General features: G+C 36.2%; 1 protein-coding gene across 4 annotated transcripts in view; it reads left to right on the forward strand.

Moving 5' to 3' along the window:
• Positions 1-17,744, forward strand: part of LOC150084832 (2-oxoadipate dehydrogenase complex component E1) — a 608,625-nt gene that overhangs the window by 317,135 nt on the left and 273,746 nt on the right. For all 4 annotated transcript variants that reach the window (XM_090376637.1, XM_090376633.1, XM_090376636.1 and 1 more), the window contains 2 exons: positions 14,991-15,066; positions 15,278-15,469. In XM_090376637.1, coding sequence (XP_090232763.1) covers positions 14,991-15,066; positions 15,278-15,469 — 268 coding nt within the window. The remainder of the gene's footprint in view (positions 1-14,990; positions 15,067-15,277; positions 15,470-17,744) is intronic.

Consider the following 17,744-nt stretch of genomic DNA (forward strand, 5'->3'; position numbering starts at 1 on the left):
CACCTGAAAGGGCAAAAATTAAAATTGAGGAAAGACAGATGTAGGATAGATGTACAGAAATTTGCCTTTAGCCAGCGGTTAGTTTGTTGGTGGAACAGACTTCCGTCCCTTGTTGTGGAAGTTGATAGCCTAAATAAATTTAAGGCTGAGCTGGACAGGTATTTCGAATGAATGGAGGTGTGAAATGGGAGTGGGTTTTTTTTTTTTTTTTTTGGCTGATGTTGCATAAGCTTGCTTTCTTGCATCATATGCCTCTGCAAATGCTAATATTTGGGGTGCCTCCATAGCAGTGTGTAGCACAAGCTTCTTGATTGATTAGACCGGAGTTCAAGCCCATGGCCTTAGTTGCTAATGCTCCTAAAAACCAAATAACAAAAATAACAGCTAATATTTGGAAATGCAACATGAATTTTTAGTTACAGTGATATATTTATTTAATATATTATTCATCTCATAATTTTTTTTACGGTCATCCCAAAATAAGGTTTCCTTTAGTCAGCAACAGACATTATTCCTCAGTAAATCAGTGAACAGGGAAGAACTAGACAAACTGTTGGAAGGGATGGATAAGTAAAATGGGATTGCTTTTTTTTTTTTTTTTTTTTTGGTTGACACTGTAAGCTTGCTTTCTTACATCATTTGCCACTGTTAATATTAATACTAATACAGTGGACCCCCACAATCATTACATAAAAATATTGTAATGTGAACCCAACAGATTGTTTTTTTTTTTTTTTTTTTTTTTTTTGGTAATTCATTCCAAGACCTCGGAAGTTGAAATTTTCGCTATGTAACTAAGCTATTTATCTCTCTAAAAGGTGATTTTTATAATGGAAATTATACATATTAATTTAAAAAATTGATTAAAACTAATACAGGCAATGCCCGTCACGGTACTTCTTCAACACAGTTTCGCTCTAACACGATTGATAAATTGTGGCAATCCTTGGATAAGACGGTACTTATATAGCAAGATTTCACTCTAACACGGTTTGAGAATTTCGGGAAATCTTGCATAACATGATGTTTTTGAGCATTTATGCTGGGAAAACCCAGCTATTATGTTAGATGTAATTTTCAACTTTTCCATTCCTTTTTGTGAATCCTTGCTGTTGTCTCGCTAGTTGTTATCGCCTTCGTGATATTTTTCTAAAGCACATTTCTAGAAGTCACTACCATAAAACAATAAAAACAATTTGCAGTTTCCGGTTTATTGGTCTTTTCAGTTAGTGTAATAATTATAAATGGGTAGTAAACTTGATCTTCTTGCATTTGCTATAGTACCAATATCCAGAATTCTATGGGTTTTCACATTATTGTGGTGAAATGTGTTTACCCTTCCATGAAATATTCAATCATATAAAAAACATAAATAAATGCTGAGAAACTCATTACTCCGTATCTCACTTGCGTGCATCATGTTTGTTGAAACTTATGCATGTCATGTTCTTTTTAAATGAACATACATTATCACAGTTTGTAAGTTGAGAACATTTGTTCAGTTATTACTAATGAAATTGCTATATTATAAAAATAAATTTAAAATATTAAGTTATTACTACTATAAAAATTAAGTTTCCAATAATTATAAAAAAAAAAATGGTGTATTTTTGTTAGTTTTTGGAATGTAACCCCCTTTTTGTACTGATTCTTAGTCTCATATAACACGGTTTCACATTATATGAGGGTTACCTGTATATTGATTAAAGCACAACACAAAATATCACTTCAACTAAAGGATGCAAAAACAAAACACATGGCAAACACGTTTACAAATGCTGCTATTGGCTGAGAGGAAGGACCACGTGGTCTGGTTGGAGACAATCGTAAGTCCATCCCATCATAAAGTGAAATAAATAGGTGCCGGTTAAAACAATTGCTGGTTAGTGGAATCAGCCACTTTAATTTCAAAAAACCAATTCAAATCATTAAAATGCACTACGCTTTCATCGTTATCATGCATTCAGTTATAAGAATCAATATTTGAACACCTTTGTGATATTTTTTCTTAAGCACATTTCTGGAGGTCACTGCCATAAAACAATAAAAACAAGTGGCAGTTTTAGGTTTACTGGACTTTTCTGTTAGTGCAATCTATTATAAATGAGTAGTAAACTCGATCTTATTGTATTTGTGATAATATGGGTTTTTACCTTATTATGGTGAAATGTTTTACCTTCCTCTTCAATCATATAAAAAACATAAATTTTCAGAACATTCCTCACTTCATTTGAAATTTTTAAGCATCACAAGCTTGTTACTCCGTATCTCACTTGCATGTATCATGTTAGTTGCAATTTGTGCATGCACTGTATTCTTTGTTATTGATTGCTTATCTTCTTTACTGTTTTAAATTTTACAACCTCATCAAAAAAATGTTAGTGAACAGAAATACCAGCTAATTACATAAGTAGTGTAACAGGATCGTTTGATTTTTATCTCATATTGTGGCTACCTTCGCAACAATATACCATGTATTGCACTACTTCGAATAAATAGTGCTTCTCTAGTAGAAGAGACTACTGTTATTTATTCTCAATAGGCACCGCCACCACCACCCAGATGCATTTTGGAGCTTGTTGGCTCACTCATTGGTGGGTGGGCAGGTATTCTGATAATGCAGACATGCCATCACAGTTGCAAAGTTAATTCCACAATTTGAGAGATGCCAAATGGTGAAGATAATGATAATATTTTGAAGACTAAATGCACAGGGTGTAGTATGTTATGGGTGAAATTAATGGAATCGTTCGATTTTTATCTCGCTACTCTACTAGAGATATTTATAAATGAGTAGAGATATTTTATAGGAGATTACTCTATAGTAGTCTCCTCTACTAGAGAAGCATTATTTATTCAAAGTAGTGCAATACCTGGTATCTCATTGTGAAGGTAGCCACAATATGAAATAAAAATCAAATGATGCCATTACACTACTTATGTAGTTAAATTTATGGGTAAACTGTGGTGTATTTACATCGATATTTTATAGTTAATTTCATCCGTAACATATTATCCCTTGTGAATTTAGTCTTCAAAATATTATCATTATCTTCACCATTTGGCATCTCTCATATTTAGGAATTAACTTTGCAACTGTAATGGTATGTCTGCCATTATCAGGGTACCTGCCTGCCCACCGATGAGTGAGCCAACAAGCTCTGAAACGTGTCTGGGTGGTGGTGCCCACTGAGAATAAATAATGGTAGTCACCTCTACTAGAGAAGCGTTATTTATTCGAAGTAGTGCAATACCTGGTATCTCATTGTGAAGGTAGCCATAATATGGGATAAAAATCAAATGATGTCATTACACTACTTATGTAGTTAAATTTATGGGTAAACTATGGTGTATTTACACTGATATTATATAGTTAATTTCACTCATAACATATTATGCCTTGTGCATTTAGCCTTCAACATATTATAGTGTGTATTAATTAAGCTATATACGTAAGCGTAAATTTATTTTTATTTTCCTAACCTGTGGAATTTTTAATTTTGCTAATTGGTAATGTAATAAAGTGTAAATTTATGATCTTTACTCTTATAGCCTGTGTTATTATTCTTAATATTTTTATTATTAGAATCGTCGTTTAATAGAATTAAAATTCAATTTGCAAACATGATCACAATGACTGGGGCTTACCACATATCCGAAAAGAGCCCAATAAACTGAAAACTGGTTGTTGCTTTTATAAATGTGACCTCCAGAAACGTGCTTTAGAAAAATATCACAGAGGCATTCAAAATTGATTCTTATATCCAGAGTGTAATTCTAATAAATGATGAAAGTATAGTGCATTTTATCGATTTAGTAAGTAATAGTAATAGTAATGCTGGCATGTGATGCAAGAAAGCAAGCGTATGAGCTTATGCAGCATCAGCCAAAAAAAAAAAAAAAAATTTACACTACAATTCCCTCTAAATATTTGTCCAGTTCCTCCTTAAATTTATTTAACCTATCAACTTCCACAATGTACACAGATGAAAGTTTGTTCCAGCAATTAACCAACTGCTGGCTAAAGGCAAATTTCCACACATCTGTTCTACATCTGTCTTTTCTCAATTTGAATTTATGCCCCCTTAGGTTCGTAATCTGAACAAGTGGAAGAATCCTATCAGAATTCAGCATGCTCAATGCCATTCAAGGCCTTATACAATCAGATCACCTCGCAGATACCAATCAGATCACCTTGCAGGTACCTAGTCTCCAGCCGCTGCAATTTGCAGAACTTAAGCCTCTCTTGGTAAGAGGATCCCTTCATTTCCCTCACCAATCTTGTTGCCCTTCTCTGTACACACTCAACCAAATCTACATCCTTCCTAAAATGAGGCCTCCAGACCTGTACACAGTACTCAGGGCCTTATACAGAGGGACAATCACCTCCTTTTGCTAGCAAAATTCCTATATATCATTGACACCCCATGACCTGCTCTGGCAGCCTTGCTCAGAAAACTTCATATCTGGCTGCACAATTACTCCAGGTCTTTTTCTTTTTCTATCATCCTAAGTGTAGTACCACAGAGTTGGTACATTCCTCTGGGGTTACTTCTACCCATATGCAGTACTTTGCATTATTATTATTAGCCATATGGTGCAAGGAAGCCTGAGGTATGCTGCACCAGCCAAAAAAAAAAAATAATAAATAAAAATTCTGAATTACCCTGAGAGAGAGAGAGAGAGAGAGAGAGAGAGAGAGAAGAGTCAGAAGTAGAAGGGAATCACCAAAAAGAGAAGAATCATGATATCCAGCACAGGACCCTGGTTGTGCCAAGCTCATACTCACCAGATGTGAGTTCCTGGGATAAATTACTGTAGTTTAAAGTATAATCGGTTTCTTCCTCAGTTATATGCTTTATCCCTGATGTAAACATGTCTCAATTTCAGACATGCTAAACATGTCTCAATTTCAACTAGATATATATCTATGGTGAGAGATTCTTATTTGTTATACCAGATATTGTGTGCAATTTCTTGAAAAATAATGTCCATTATAACAATTATAACTAGCAGGGATAAGGAGGTGATTATCCCCTTGTATAAGGCAATGGTCAGGCCACACCTTGAGTACCTTATACAGGCCTGGTGGCCTCATCCTAAGAAGGATGTAGAGCTGTTGGAAGGAGTACGGAGAAGGGCAACAAGATTAGTGAATGGAACAGAGGGTTGCTCTTACGAAGAAAGGCTTAAATTTTGCAAACTACTGCGGCTTGAGACTAGGCACCTGCAAGGTTTTTTTTATTTATTTATTATTTTTTTGTTTTTTCAGGAGCATTAGCAGCTAAGGCCATATTGCTCCAGGGATATGCAGTGGTCATTCTCTGACCTTTCCACATCCTCCGTATTTGGTAGTCATGGGCTCGAACTCCGGTCTAATCAAGAAGCGTGTGCTACACACTGCTGCTCCTTCCCACCTGGCTACGGAAGCGCCACCTGCGAGGTGATCTGATTGAAGTGTATAAAGCTTTGAATGGTTTGAGCATTCTCAGTGCTAATGGGATTCTTCCTCCTGCTCAGAATAATCACCTGAAAGGGCATAAACTCAAATTGAGGAAAGACAGATGTAGGATAGATGTGTGGGAAGCTTGCCCTTAGCCAGGGTAGTTGGTTGGTGGAACAGACTTCCACCCTTTGTTGTGGAAGTTGATAGCCTAAATAAATTTAAAGCTGAGCTGGACAGGTATTTGACATGAACTGAGGAGTGAAATGGGAGTGGTTTGTTTTGTTTTGTTTTTTTTTTTTTTGTCTGATACTGCATAAGGTTGTTTTCTTGCATCATATGCCTCTGCTAATGCTAATGCAAAACTTGTTGACAACAGTATATAACTGGCTTCACATATGCTGTGGAAATTAGGTGCTGTGTATTTGTGGTTGTAATATTCCTAAATTAGTTGGGCTCGTCCTTTTGGTACCTTGGAATAAATTATAGGTAAACTTTTATTACAGACATTATGTACAGTATATTGTTATATGAAACACCGTGTATGTATCTATACACTATGTATGTAGTTTTTGGGTGGAAGTAGTTATGTTATGAAGTATGAGGGCAATTTTGTCAATGATATACAGAAACTTTGCTAACAGGGAAAAGGAGATGATTATCCCATTGTGGGTAGGCTACATCTTGAGTACTGCATGCAGGTGTGGAGGCATTTTGGAAGGAACAAGGGCAACAATTCAGGTTAACCTTATTTATTTATTTTTTATTTTTGCCTTTACAGAAGGTGTGTACATCAGAATGCCAAAAGACTGTGGCAGTCGGTGGTAATCATGAATTAAAGTACATAATATTACATTAAAAATGTTCAAAAATGTTGGAAGCTTAGAGGCAATTATAGAGAAGGGCAACAAGTTCAGAAAAGCCACAGCTGGTCCCAAAGTTGATGAAATTCAACCAAAAGGCACATTGTGTTGCTGTTTACACCAAACATTTCAATAGTTTTAACTGGAGCAATGCATTTCTGCAAGGAATAGTGACAAGACAAGACACGGGTAACACTGCTTCACTCTAAAAAGATTCAGTATGGAATTGAATCTCCACTACCCAAAAAAATTCAAGATAGCCTTCAGCTAGAAAGATCGTGGCGTCTTTTGCAATTCAGAAGAGGTATCCTTGTTGATTTTCTTACAAAGTATTAATGCTTAATATTTCAGCATCTTGATTCTCAATGATGTGCATACAACAATTTGCAAGACAAGGCCTTGGAAACTGTCAGAGAGAATGAATCTGCTACATTGACAATGACAACATTTGGCAACCTTGTGTTGGGACTTCATGAACTATTTCCATATAGTTTTGATTTAGCTTCCATTGATTATTTTTTCTTTCTTTCTTTCTTTTTTTTTATAAGGGAGTACCAGGGAGGGCAGAAATTTAAGACAGATTTTGTGCAGTCAACCTTTTCTTTCTTTGTTGCCAACTTTGTTGGCTTGCCATAATAATGGCAAAAATGTGTCAATGTAGAATTACTCTTGAAAAAGAGTAATGAGTTTCATTATTGTACATATGTTTCTTTCAAAAAAAAAAATGAATAGTACAGGTTAGCCTTGAACTGCCCACTTGATATAAAAATTGTCTGAATTCCAAGGGTGGGACTATATGAATGCCTCATGATCTTAGTTGCTTAGATACTTGGGTATACTATTCCAGATGTTCTCAGCCCCAGTGCCTGTTTCTGAACTTGCTTATGGGTAGAAGAGGTATAAAACGTTTTGTTTTACAGGATACATATATGGTCCTTGAGGTTGTCAGAGACATTCTCTCAGATATGCCAGACAAGCTGTACTTGCTACCTGAGAGTGTAAAACATTGGTGGAACTGATATTCGGTTGACATTCAAGTCAAGTCGACCCAATTTCACCGAAGTCTGGATAGTCTGTGACAGCCAAATCTTCTGCTTGCGTCTTCATGATGGTGAGACTGTTAGTAATCCTGGGTGTAACCTCCATGTTCAAGCACACGGTGGGTGACCACCCAGGTGTGAACCAACGTAAGCTGGGGAAGAGGTGTGGCTCCCACACCACATGGAGGAATGCAGCCCCTCTGTGTTACCAGGAAATACTAGGTGGTAGATGACTCATCATCCAGTGCAGTATCACCAATTTGCTTATTGGAGGCTTGAAATGGTGGAACCCATGTTTAGTCTCCAGAGCTAAGTTCCAGTCAACCCTTCCCCATCTCTTCCATCATGCAGTATAACTGATGACTTTTGAGGTTATGATGAACATCATGGTGAGATCCAACCTTCCTTACATTTCGAGGGTACAGCTCTAAAACGGCGTTTGCAGGCCGGCCGCTAGTTAGTACAATGGACCAAACGTATTGGTAACTCTTTAGGAGGCTTCCGGATCAGCTAGTGTACCTCTACTCTGCCACATAGCGACTGGAGGGAGTCCGAGTAGTGTTTATGCAGAGGGGGGGTGCATTGTTGAGGCCACGTTATGTCAAGGATCTGGGTATATTCTTACCATGTGTACGCCATATCCAAAAATTTCACTTCATACAGCATGTGTCCCCCCTACCACCACTTTTTCTTACTATTGAATACACCATGAATTGTCAAACTAATAGAGTAAGCTTATCTGCAAAAAGATCTAAACCTCCCAAACACTTCCTAGTTCATTTCACAAATATATGTGATCTCAATTCTAATCTCAATGATGTCCATTTCCACTTGCAGTCTGCCAAACCCTGTGTGCTTTTTCTGACAGAATCTCAGTTATTGGTTGATTCAACTACTGCTCATCTCAGTTGCCCAAATTATTCACTGTATGATTCCTTTCACCTCAAAAGTGCTACTCGTGCATATGTCCATTCCGATATTCCCTGTCAGAGACTTGGTAATTTGGAATCTCCTCTTTTCGACCTTCTCTGTCTTGAAATCTCTTTACCTCATTGTATCAAATTCATCTGTTGTCTCTACCATTCTCCCACTTTCACTAATCACTTGGAGCTCTTTGACTTCCTCTCTTTGCAACTTGACTTTCTCCAGTCCAACTTTCCTAACAGTGAGGTAATTTTTCTTGATGATTTTAATGTTCCCAACTCCAGCTGGTTTCCATTTTCTAGTGACACCAACCCAGCTGGTCGAGATGCTGAGGCTTTTGCAATTACTAATGACCTTGCACAGATTGTTCATTTACCTACAAGAATATCGGACAATCCTAACCATACAGCCAACACACTTGATCTTTTTCTCACAAACAACCCTTCTAAGTACACAGTCGAAGTGAGTGGTCCTTTATGCACCTCAGAGCACAACTTGGTGATTGTCTCTTCTCTGATAGAGCCTTTATCTCATGACTATTCCCAACCTTGTATTGTTTGGCATTACAAGAATACAAAATGGGATGACATGCAAGATTTCTTTTCTTCTTTTCTTTGGTCGGATTACTGTTTCAAAACTTCTGATGTCAGCGTTTGCTCAGATCGTGTCAATGAAATTATTCTTGTAGGAATGGAATCCTTTATCCCACACTCCACTTTAAAATCTCGTCCTTTATCTAAACCTTGGTTTTCCAATAAATGTGCTATAGCTGTTCAAGAGAAGAACGTTGCATATCGTAATTGGCTTGTTTCCAATTCTTCAGTTTCATTTTCTGCCTACACCAAGGATCGCAACAATTGTAAAGCAGTTATTAATCAGTCCAAACTAGAGTTTGAACAGGCTAAGAGTAGAAAACTTGCTTCTTGCCCTAATGGTAGCCGAGCATTCTGGTCTCTTGCCAAAGCTATTGGCTGCAACTTTTGCCCATCTCTGCTCCCACCTCTGTCAAAACCAGATAGTTCTATTGTCACTTCAGCCAAGGATAAGGCTGATCTGCTAGCATCCCATTTTTCTTCCAACTCATGTATTAATGATCTTGGTAAAAGACCTCCCACCATTCCCAACACCCTCCAATCAATGCCTCCTGTGGTCTTTTGCCAAAAGAATGTCAGAAAGATTTTGACAAATCTTGATGCTAAGAAAGCTCCATGTCCTGATGGTATTTCTCCACTTGTTCTCAAAACCTGTGCTGTTGAACTTGCTCCTGTTGTTTGCCACCTTTTTTAACTTTCTTATTCCAAAGGTGTTTTTCCTTCTGCTTGGAAATTTGCTCATATCCAGCCAGTTCCTAAAAAAGGGTGACAAATCCCTCCCATCCAATTATTGTCTCATTGCAATTACTTCTACTCTTTCTAAAGTAATGGAGAAATCAATTAACCGCCAACTCTTAAACTACCTAGAAAGCTTCCGTCTAACCAACAATTGCCAGTATTGAAAGTGGGGGAAGGTTCAGTTCCTTCTCCCACTCTTTTCCTCTTGTATATTAATGACCTTCTTCCATTGACTGGAAACCCTATCCATAGTTTTGCTGATGATAGCACATTGCATTCCACTTTCCATTTTGAGAAACCTTGCCCTGTTCAATCAGATTCAACTTATCGAATATCCACTACCAATTCCTTAAACGCCAATCTCCAGGTAATTCTCCAGTGCGGCAAAGACAACTTAGTTGATTTCAATCCTTCTAAAACTCAATCCTGTCTTATATCTCGCAAAAAAAGATTCTTCTGCTCCTGTGCTTATCTTTGGTGACACTCCGATTTCTAGGCAAAATGATATATCTCTTTTGGGGATTACCCTGACTTCTAATCTCTCTTGGCACAAGCATATTACAAATATTGCTTCCTCTGCATCTAAAAAACTTGGTTTTTTCTTTCGCTCTTGGTGTTACTTTTCTTCCAAACTGCCTGTTCACTCTATACAAATCGCAAATCTGCCCTACCATGGAATATTGTTCCCACTTATGGGGCAGTGTCACCAAAACCTCTGTCAGGCTTCTAGATTGCATTCAGAAGAGGGCAGTTAGGTTAATTAATGATTCCTCTCTAACAGAGTCTCTCCACACGCTCTCTCATAGGCATACTGTTTCTGCTGAATGCCTTTTCTACAGATACTTCCATGGCCACTGTTCTTCTGAATTGGCTTCTATAATTCCTGCTCTCTCTCTCTCTCTCTCTCTCTCTCTCTCTTTCTTTCTCAAAACAGTCCAAACACATACCGCCACCAGTCAACATCCAGGGTTGCTCTTACGAAGAGAGGCTTAAATTTTGCAAATTACAGTGTCTGGAGACTAGGCACCTGTGAGGTGATCTGATTGAGGTGTATAAAGCCTTGAATGGTTTGAGCATCATCAATGCTGATGGAATTCTTCCTCTTGCTGAGAATAATCATATGAGAGGGCATAAATTCTAATTGAAGAAAGACAGATGTAGGATAGATGTGCAGAAGTTTGCCTTTAGCCAGTGGGTGGGTGGTTGATTGGTGGAACAGACCTCCTTCCCTTGTTGTGGAAGTTGATAGCCTAAATAAATTTAAGGCTGAGCTGGACAGATACTTGGAATGAATGGAGGGGTGAAATGGGAGCGTGTGTTTTTTTTTTTTTTTTTTGGCTGATGCTGCATAAGCTTGCTTTCTTGCATCATATGCCTCTAATGATGCTAATTTACTGTCCAACTTCAAACTCACAGAACCAACTTTTCATGTTCCTCATTTATTCATTCAACTACCATTTTCTGGAACAACTTTCCTTCATACGTATTTCCTGAAAATTACAGTCTACAGAATTCAAGTCTAATGTCAACAAATATCTTCTTTCGTCTTCTCAACCTCCAACCCAAGCACGATACTAAGTACTATAGATTCTAATACCTCTCGTGTTTGGGGATATCATAAAAAAAAATAAATGATAAATAAGAAATACATGGTAAGCCAAAGGCAAGGTACACATTTAAATATATATATATTTTTTTCAAGATATATATATTTAAAAATATATATATATATCTTAAAAAATATATTTATAAAGTTGTTTTTTGTTTGTTTCAGGAGTCAGTAAGGTTGTATATTTATCATGGCTGAAATAACAATCCAAGGTAGAATTCTTGTGAAAATTTATTACAAACATTCAGGTGATGATAGTCTGAAGGAAAAATGGTCTGTAAGGCTTCTGATTCTCCACACCCTCAAAACACCCTACCTCTCAAATAATTAAGCACTTTAAAAAGACAGGAAGTTTTCTGATCATTCTAAGAGCAGAAGGTCATGTTTAACTTGAACAGAAGATAATGCTACATGTGTTAAGAAAGCTTTGGATTGAATGCCAATCTCCACTTTCTCCAAAAAAAAAAAAAAAAAAAAAAAAAAAATCAATAAGAAGGTTCTCAAAGTGAGCTCAAAATGCTCAAATTTCTCTTTTCTTAAAATTGAAGATCACATTTTCATGCAAGGTAGGTGCTCCTGCATATTATTTCCTCAAAGTTAGGAAATTCCTAAATAAAAACTTATCAAAAAAAAAAAACCCGTTTTTTTTTTTTTTTTTTTTGTTTTTTTGTTTTCAGATTGGACCACTTTTATATTTGGTTTGGAAACCACCATGGAGCACAAAAAATATTAAACTATACATGGAAGTACTGTATATTTAACTTTTTTTTTAATACAGTATACTACATATGTAGTGTACATCAGGTTTTATATGCATACTTGTATCTCCCATCACTGTTAATGGGATTGTTGCCTACGGCAAAAAAAAAAAAAAAAAACCCTCTGTTTTATTATCAAGTCCTGTGGACTACTTTCATAAGTTACACGGACCACAGATTGGGAAATGCTGTGGTGATGAACCTAAAATCAGTGATAACTGAAGAATATACAAAAGTGATCATGTATTATACAGTAAAACCCTGCTATTCGCGGTATCTGTATTTGCGGTTTCGCGATCGCCGATTTAATATAAAATGAAACCTAAAAAAATGTGAATTTTAAAGCGCCTTGAATATTTTCCGCCATAAAAAAACATGGGCATGGCTAGAATTATCTTTTCCGGTCAAAACAGCGCTCAGTGGGTGGGGGAGAGGGGTGACAAAATCGCGAGCGTAGATGTTTCTCGCTAATCCTTGTTCAGTATGTGTTATGCGCCTGTCATGGAAGGTTTCGTCATTTGCTTTTAATTTATATGCTTATAAATTGAATAAATTTATCAGTTTATAAATTGATATGCTTAAAAAATGATAAATCTACCGTTTTGCAGTGTAAAACAGACTTTTTCAAGTGTGTTAACGGAAGAAAGTGACTTTATTGTGGACAAGTTCTTTCTAACCCCTACAAAAATATGGCTATGAATAACAAGAGAAATGTGAAAATATCAAAGAAGGTGATGACATTAGTGAATAAAATTGAGTTATTAGATAAAATTTCTAATGGTGAAAGTGTCTCCTCAGTGGCAAACATTATAAAATCAATGAGTCAACGGTACAATCAATCAAGAAATCGGAAGAAAAAATCCACCGTAGTGTCCGTGAAAATGCGCTAATTGCTTCAAAAATTTGCTCTGTAACTCGTGATGTTAAATTAGAAAAAACGGAAAAAGCTTTAAATCTGTGGATAGAAGACCGAACTCAAAATAAAATTCCGTTAAGTTCACTCATTATTTGTGAAAAGGCAAAACTTCTTTATCAACACTTTAGCGAAACTGGTGATATCACTGGCGGGATAAGTTTTTTAGCTAGCAAAGGCACTGGTTTGAAAGATTTGTTTGAAATTTCTAATAAATATTACATTTAATATTAAATTGTTTCTTATTTTCATTTCGATGCCATATGCTTGCATTTCACTATGTACTGTCTATGTACATAGTCATATTATGAAGGTACATATAACACATGCATAGACAAAATTTTAGACTAGTTTTTCTTATATATTTTATACTTTGGAACGGAACCCCTTTATTACTATGGGAGCCATAACTCAGTACTCACGTTTTCGGTATTCGCGGCATTTCGCAGGAACGTAACCCCCGTGAATAGCGGAGGTTTACTGTATTTTGAAATTTAATTGTCATAATTTTTGGACAGATTCAAATTTCCATTATGACATATTCATCTACATAATTTAATTGGTAATTTTCTATGCTATATTATATCTGCCACTCCACTCTATACTATATCTCCACTATCAGAAATTCTGTGTATGGTGTGAGTTTGCATTATGCTCATTATGGAATACAATATATCTGCCACTCCACTTTAAGAAATTCTGTGTATTGTGCGAGTTTGCATTATGCTTATTATGGAATACAAGTTTCTTTTAAAGAATAGTGCCAACCGAATCCTACTAAATATACAAGGTGTGGCAATAAAGTTCTGGACTGGTGCTGTTACTGTCATGTAAAATTAAATGGAAGTGGTATGTTGTAGTTCAAACTTCCTCCAACTGATGGTGGTACAGAGATTTTCTAGTAGGCTGACAGGTAACAAGTAACAACAGATTTCATTAGTAGCATTAATGTTCTGTATCACAGTTTTGAAATGGAACAACAAACAGATCAACCATCCACCCTACTCCCCCACTCTAGTACCAGCAGACTTCTTCCTCTTTCCTAAGGTGAAAACTGCTCTCAAAGGAAAAAAATTTCAGGATGTTGAGGACATGAAGAAAAATGATTGCTAAACTGAATATAATCTCTTTGGATGCCTTCACTGACTCTTTTCAGAAACTTTTAGAATGTGTTATACATGCATTCAATCAGGTGGTGATTACTTTGAATAAAAATAAAACTATTTTTGAGCTCCTTCACTTTGTGTTCTTTTTATTGCACAAGTCCAGGAACTTTATAACACCACCTTATATATACATGTATTTTTGGAAATGTCTGCTCTTTGCATTTTGGGTCAGCAGCATAAATATCAAATATCCTTTAAATAAATATCAGTATTATACTAAATATTAGTAATCAGAAGTAATTTAGTAAATTCTGATAATTAAGTAAACCTGTCTTTGAAGTTACTATAGTATTGTTAATAATAGAAACATAGCTCCTGTTTTTTATATTAGCCTTCCAGCCCACCATTTTCTAAAGCTTACAAGCAATTGCTTGAAATGAACAACACTTTCTTATTGAGAAGTACTGATATTTGTAGTCACATGTCTTAGCACAAAGCTGTTTTTAAGTTATTTTATTTGAATCTTGTGCTTTGAAGTGTGTGTGGATCACAAGAGATGCCAAGCTTTCTCTTGTACTCCAACTTTATATCACAACTCTTTGCCAAGTTTGGACTGACCTGCTGGCCTGCCCACTGATGGGGTAGTATTGCTATTAAAACGACTAAGTATGGCAGCACTACTTCACTACAAATAAATGACAGTAATACTTTTTAACAGAAAAGTGCTATGTATTTGAAGTAATATAGTAGTAAGGCAACCTGTTCTGATTTCTACGATGGTATATCTTAGTTCAGCACCACTATATAAAAAACCAAAAAAAAAAAAAAAAAAAAAACTTTTGTTTTTCTAATATGAACTGGTTTGTAAGTCTAGTTAAAGACATATCTTGCTGTTGATAATATATTAGCCATGAATTAGCATGAACCAATGAAGCTTTGAAATACTTTTATTTTAATGTTTGTGCTATATCTTTCATAATATAGAGTTTAAAACTATTTTCAGATCATCTCTATACTGCAGTGATATAATGAAGATGATTGATGCACCAGTTATCCATGTTAATGGAGATTATCCTGAGGTTTGCATTTTGTGGGATTACTTTTTTTTTAGTTATTATTCGATTATTCTTGTTATTAAGGTTATTACTAATCACACTTGTTTATTGAAGCATGAAGTGGAAAGGAATAGACTTGTTTTATTCCTTTTCAGTGTTGATTTGAAAAATAGAACTATTTTATATTTAAGGAAAGTATATGCTAATTAATGTAATTTTTCTTTAATTTGAATAGGAATTAGTGAAAGCAACTCGGCTGTCTTTGGAATACCGAGAAAAATTCCACAAGGATATTTTAATTGATCTTATGTGTTTTAGGCGCTGGGGACATAATGAACTGGATGATCCAACTATTACAAATCCAACAATGTATAAAGAGATTAATTCTCGGAAGAGTTGTCCTGATCTGTATGCAGAGACACTTATGGTAATGGCTTTTCATTTTGACCATTAAGTAATAATATTTTGAATAAAATCCATGTCACTTAGTTTGTGTATTCCCTGTTGTTTATTTTATTTATTTATTTATTTTTTTGCAGCATGATCTATATATGTGAGGTTTTAATTTGATATTCTCACCTTTTTTTATTTTTTCATATTGTAAGATAAGTGCTAATTTGCTTGTTTTCTATTCTGATATTTCAATCATCTTATGGCCCAGGAATGTTTATTATATATATTTTTGAAGTCATTTCATGTTTCCTACAAACAGTTAGTGCATTTTTGATAAGTGTATTGCTGTATATAGCATGAAATGTGTCAAAAGGCATCAGTTGCCCCACTTCCATTAAGCTTCCATAAGGTATTAAAAAAAGGGAAAAAAAAGCAATCTTAGGACACTGCTAATTTCTTTCTAGTCTATTAAATAACTAGGTTCCTACAAACTGGAAAGGCAAGAAAATCAAAATACGTCAATTTCTTTCCCCCTTAGTGTATACTATTTTTGGATACTGCACTCTGGTAGAACCTATTATGATAAAATTAGTTTTATCATAATGGAAGTATCCTTAGTGTGTACTATTTTTGGATACTGCAGTCTGCTAGAACCTATTATGATAAAATTAGACAAGAGCGTAGTTTTATCATAATGGAAGTAATTGCAAATAATGTTTTTTTTTTTTTGTTTTGTTTTATTTAATTGAAATACATGCAACCTTGATACACCATGCCCAGTTATACCATGGTTACAGATATAATGTGAGTGATCATTACTCCCAACAGTAACATAAAAAAAATTGCAGTTTATGGCAAAACATGAAATTCATAATAGATATTAGCAAAAGCAAACTTCACAGAGCTACTGCAGTGGTTTCCAAAGTATGAACCATTGAGATATCTGCAATATATTCCTTCAGTTTGGTCCTTGAGGTTGTCAGAGGCATTCTCTCAGATATGCCAGACAAGCTGTACTTGCTACCTGGGAGTCTAAAACGCTGATGGAACTGATATTTGGGTGACACTAAAGTCAAGTGGACCTAATTTCGGCAAAATCTGGAGGGTCTGTGACAGCCATATCCTCTGCTTGCACCTTCACGATGGTGGGACTGTTAGTAATCCTGGGTATAACCTCCATGCACAAGTACACAGTGGGTGACCACCCAGGTGTGAACCAATGTAAGCAGGGGTCGAGGTGTGGCACCCACACCACATGGAGGAATGCCACACCTCTGTGTTACCAGGCAGTACTAGGTGGTAGATGACTCTCATCAACCGATGCAATACCACCACTTTGCTTATTTGAGGCTTGAAGTGGGGGAACCCATGTTTAATCTCTAGAGCTAAGTTCCGGTCAACCCTTCCCCATCTCTTCCATCATGCAGTATGATTGATGACGTTTGAGGTTATGATGAACATCATGGCGAGATACAATACTCCTTACATTTCCAGGGTACAGCTCTAAAACAGTATTCGCACGCCGGCCGCTAGTTAGTACACCGGACCGAACCTATTGGTAACTCTTTAGGAGGCTTCTGGATCAGCTAGTGTATAATCTTGTTACCTCTACTCTGCCAGATAGTGACTGGAGGGAGTCCAAGTAGTTTGTATGCGGGGGCATTTTCAAGGCCACGTTATGTCAAGGATCTGGATATATTCTTACCATGTGTACGCCATATCCAAAAATTTCATTACTTCATACAGCATGTCCCCTCCCACCACTTTTTCTTACTGTTGAATACACCATGAATAGTTCATTTCACAAGTATACTTGGTCTCAATTCTAATCTCAACAATGTCCATTTCCACTTGCAGACTGCCAAATCCCATGTACTTTTTCTGACAGAATGTCAGTTATCGGTTGATTCAACTACTGCTCATCTCAGATGGCCAGATTATTCGCTGTATGATTCCTTCCCCCTCAAAGATGGTACTTGTGCATATGTCCGTTCTGATATTCCCTGTCAGAGACGTGGAAATTTGGAATCTCCTCTCTTTGATCTTCTCTTTCTTAAAATCTTTTTACCTCATTGTGTCAAATTCCTCTGTTGTCTCTACCATTCTCCCAACTCCACTAATCACTTGGAGCTCTTTAACTTCCTCTCCTTGCAACTTGACTTTCTCCAGTCCAACTTTCCTAACAGTGAGGGAATTTTCCTTGGTGATTTTAATGTTCACAACTCCAGCTGGCTTCCGTTTTCTAGTCACACCGACCCAGCTGGTCGAGATGCTGAGGCTTTTGCAATTACTAATGACCTTGCACAGAG

This window comes from Mastigoproctus giganteus, chromosome 6, assembly GCF_048544385.1.
Source record: "Mastigoproctus giganteus isolate SK-2022 chromosome 6, ASM4854438v1, whole genome shotgun sequence".
Taxonomy (NCBI): Eukaryota; Metazoa; Arthropoda; class Arachnida; order Uropygi; family Thelyphonidae; genus Mastigoproctus; species Mastigoproctus giganteus.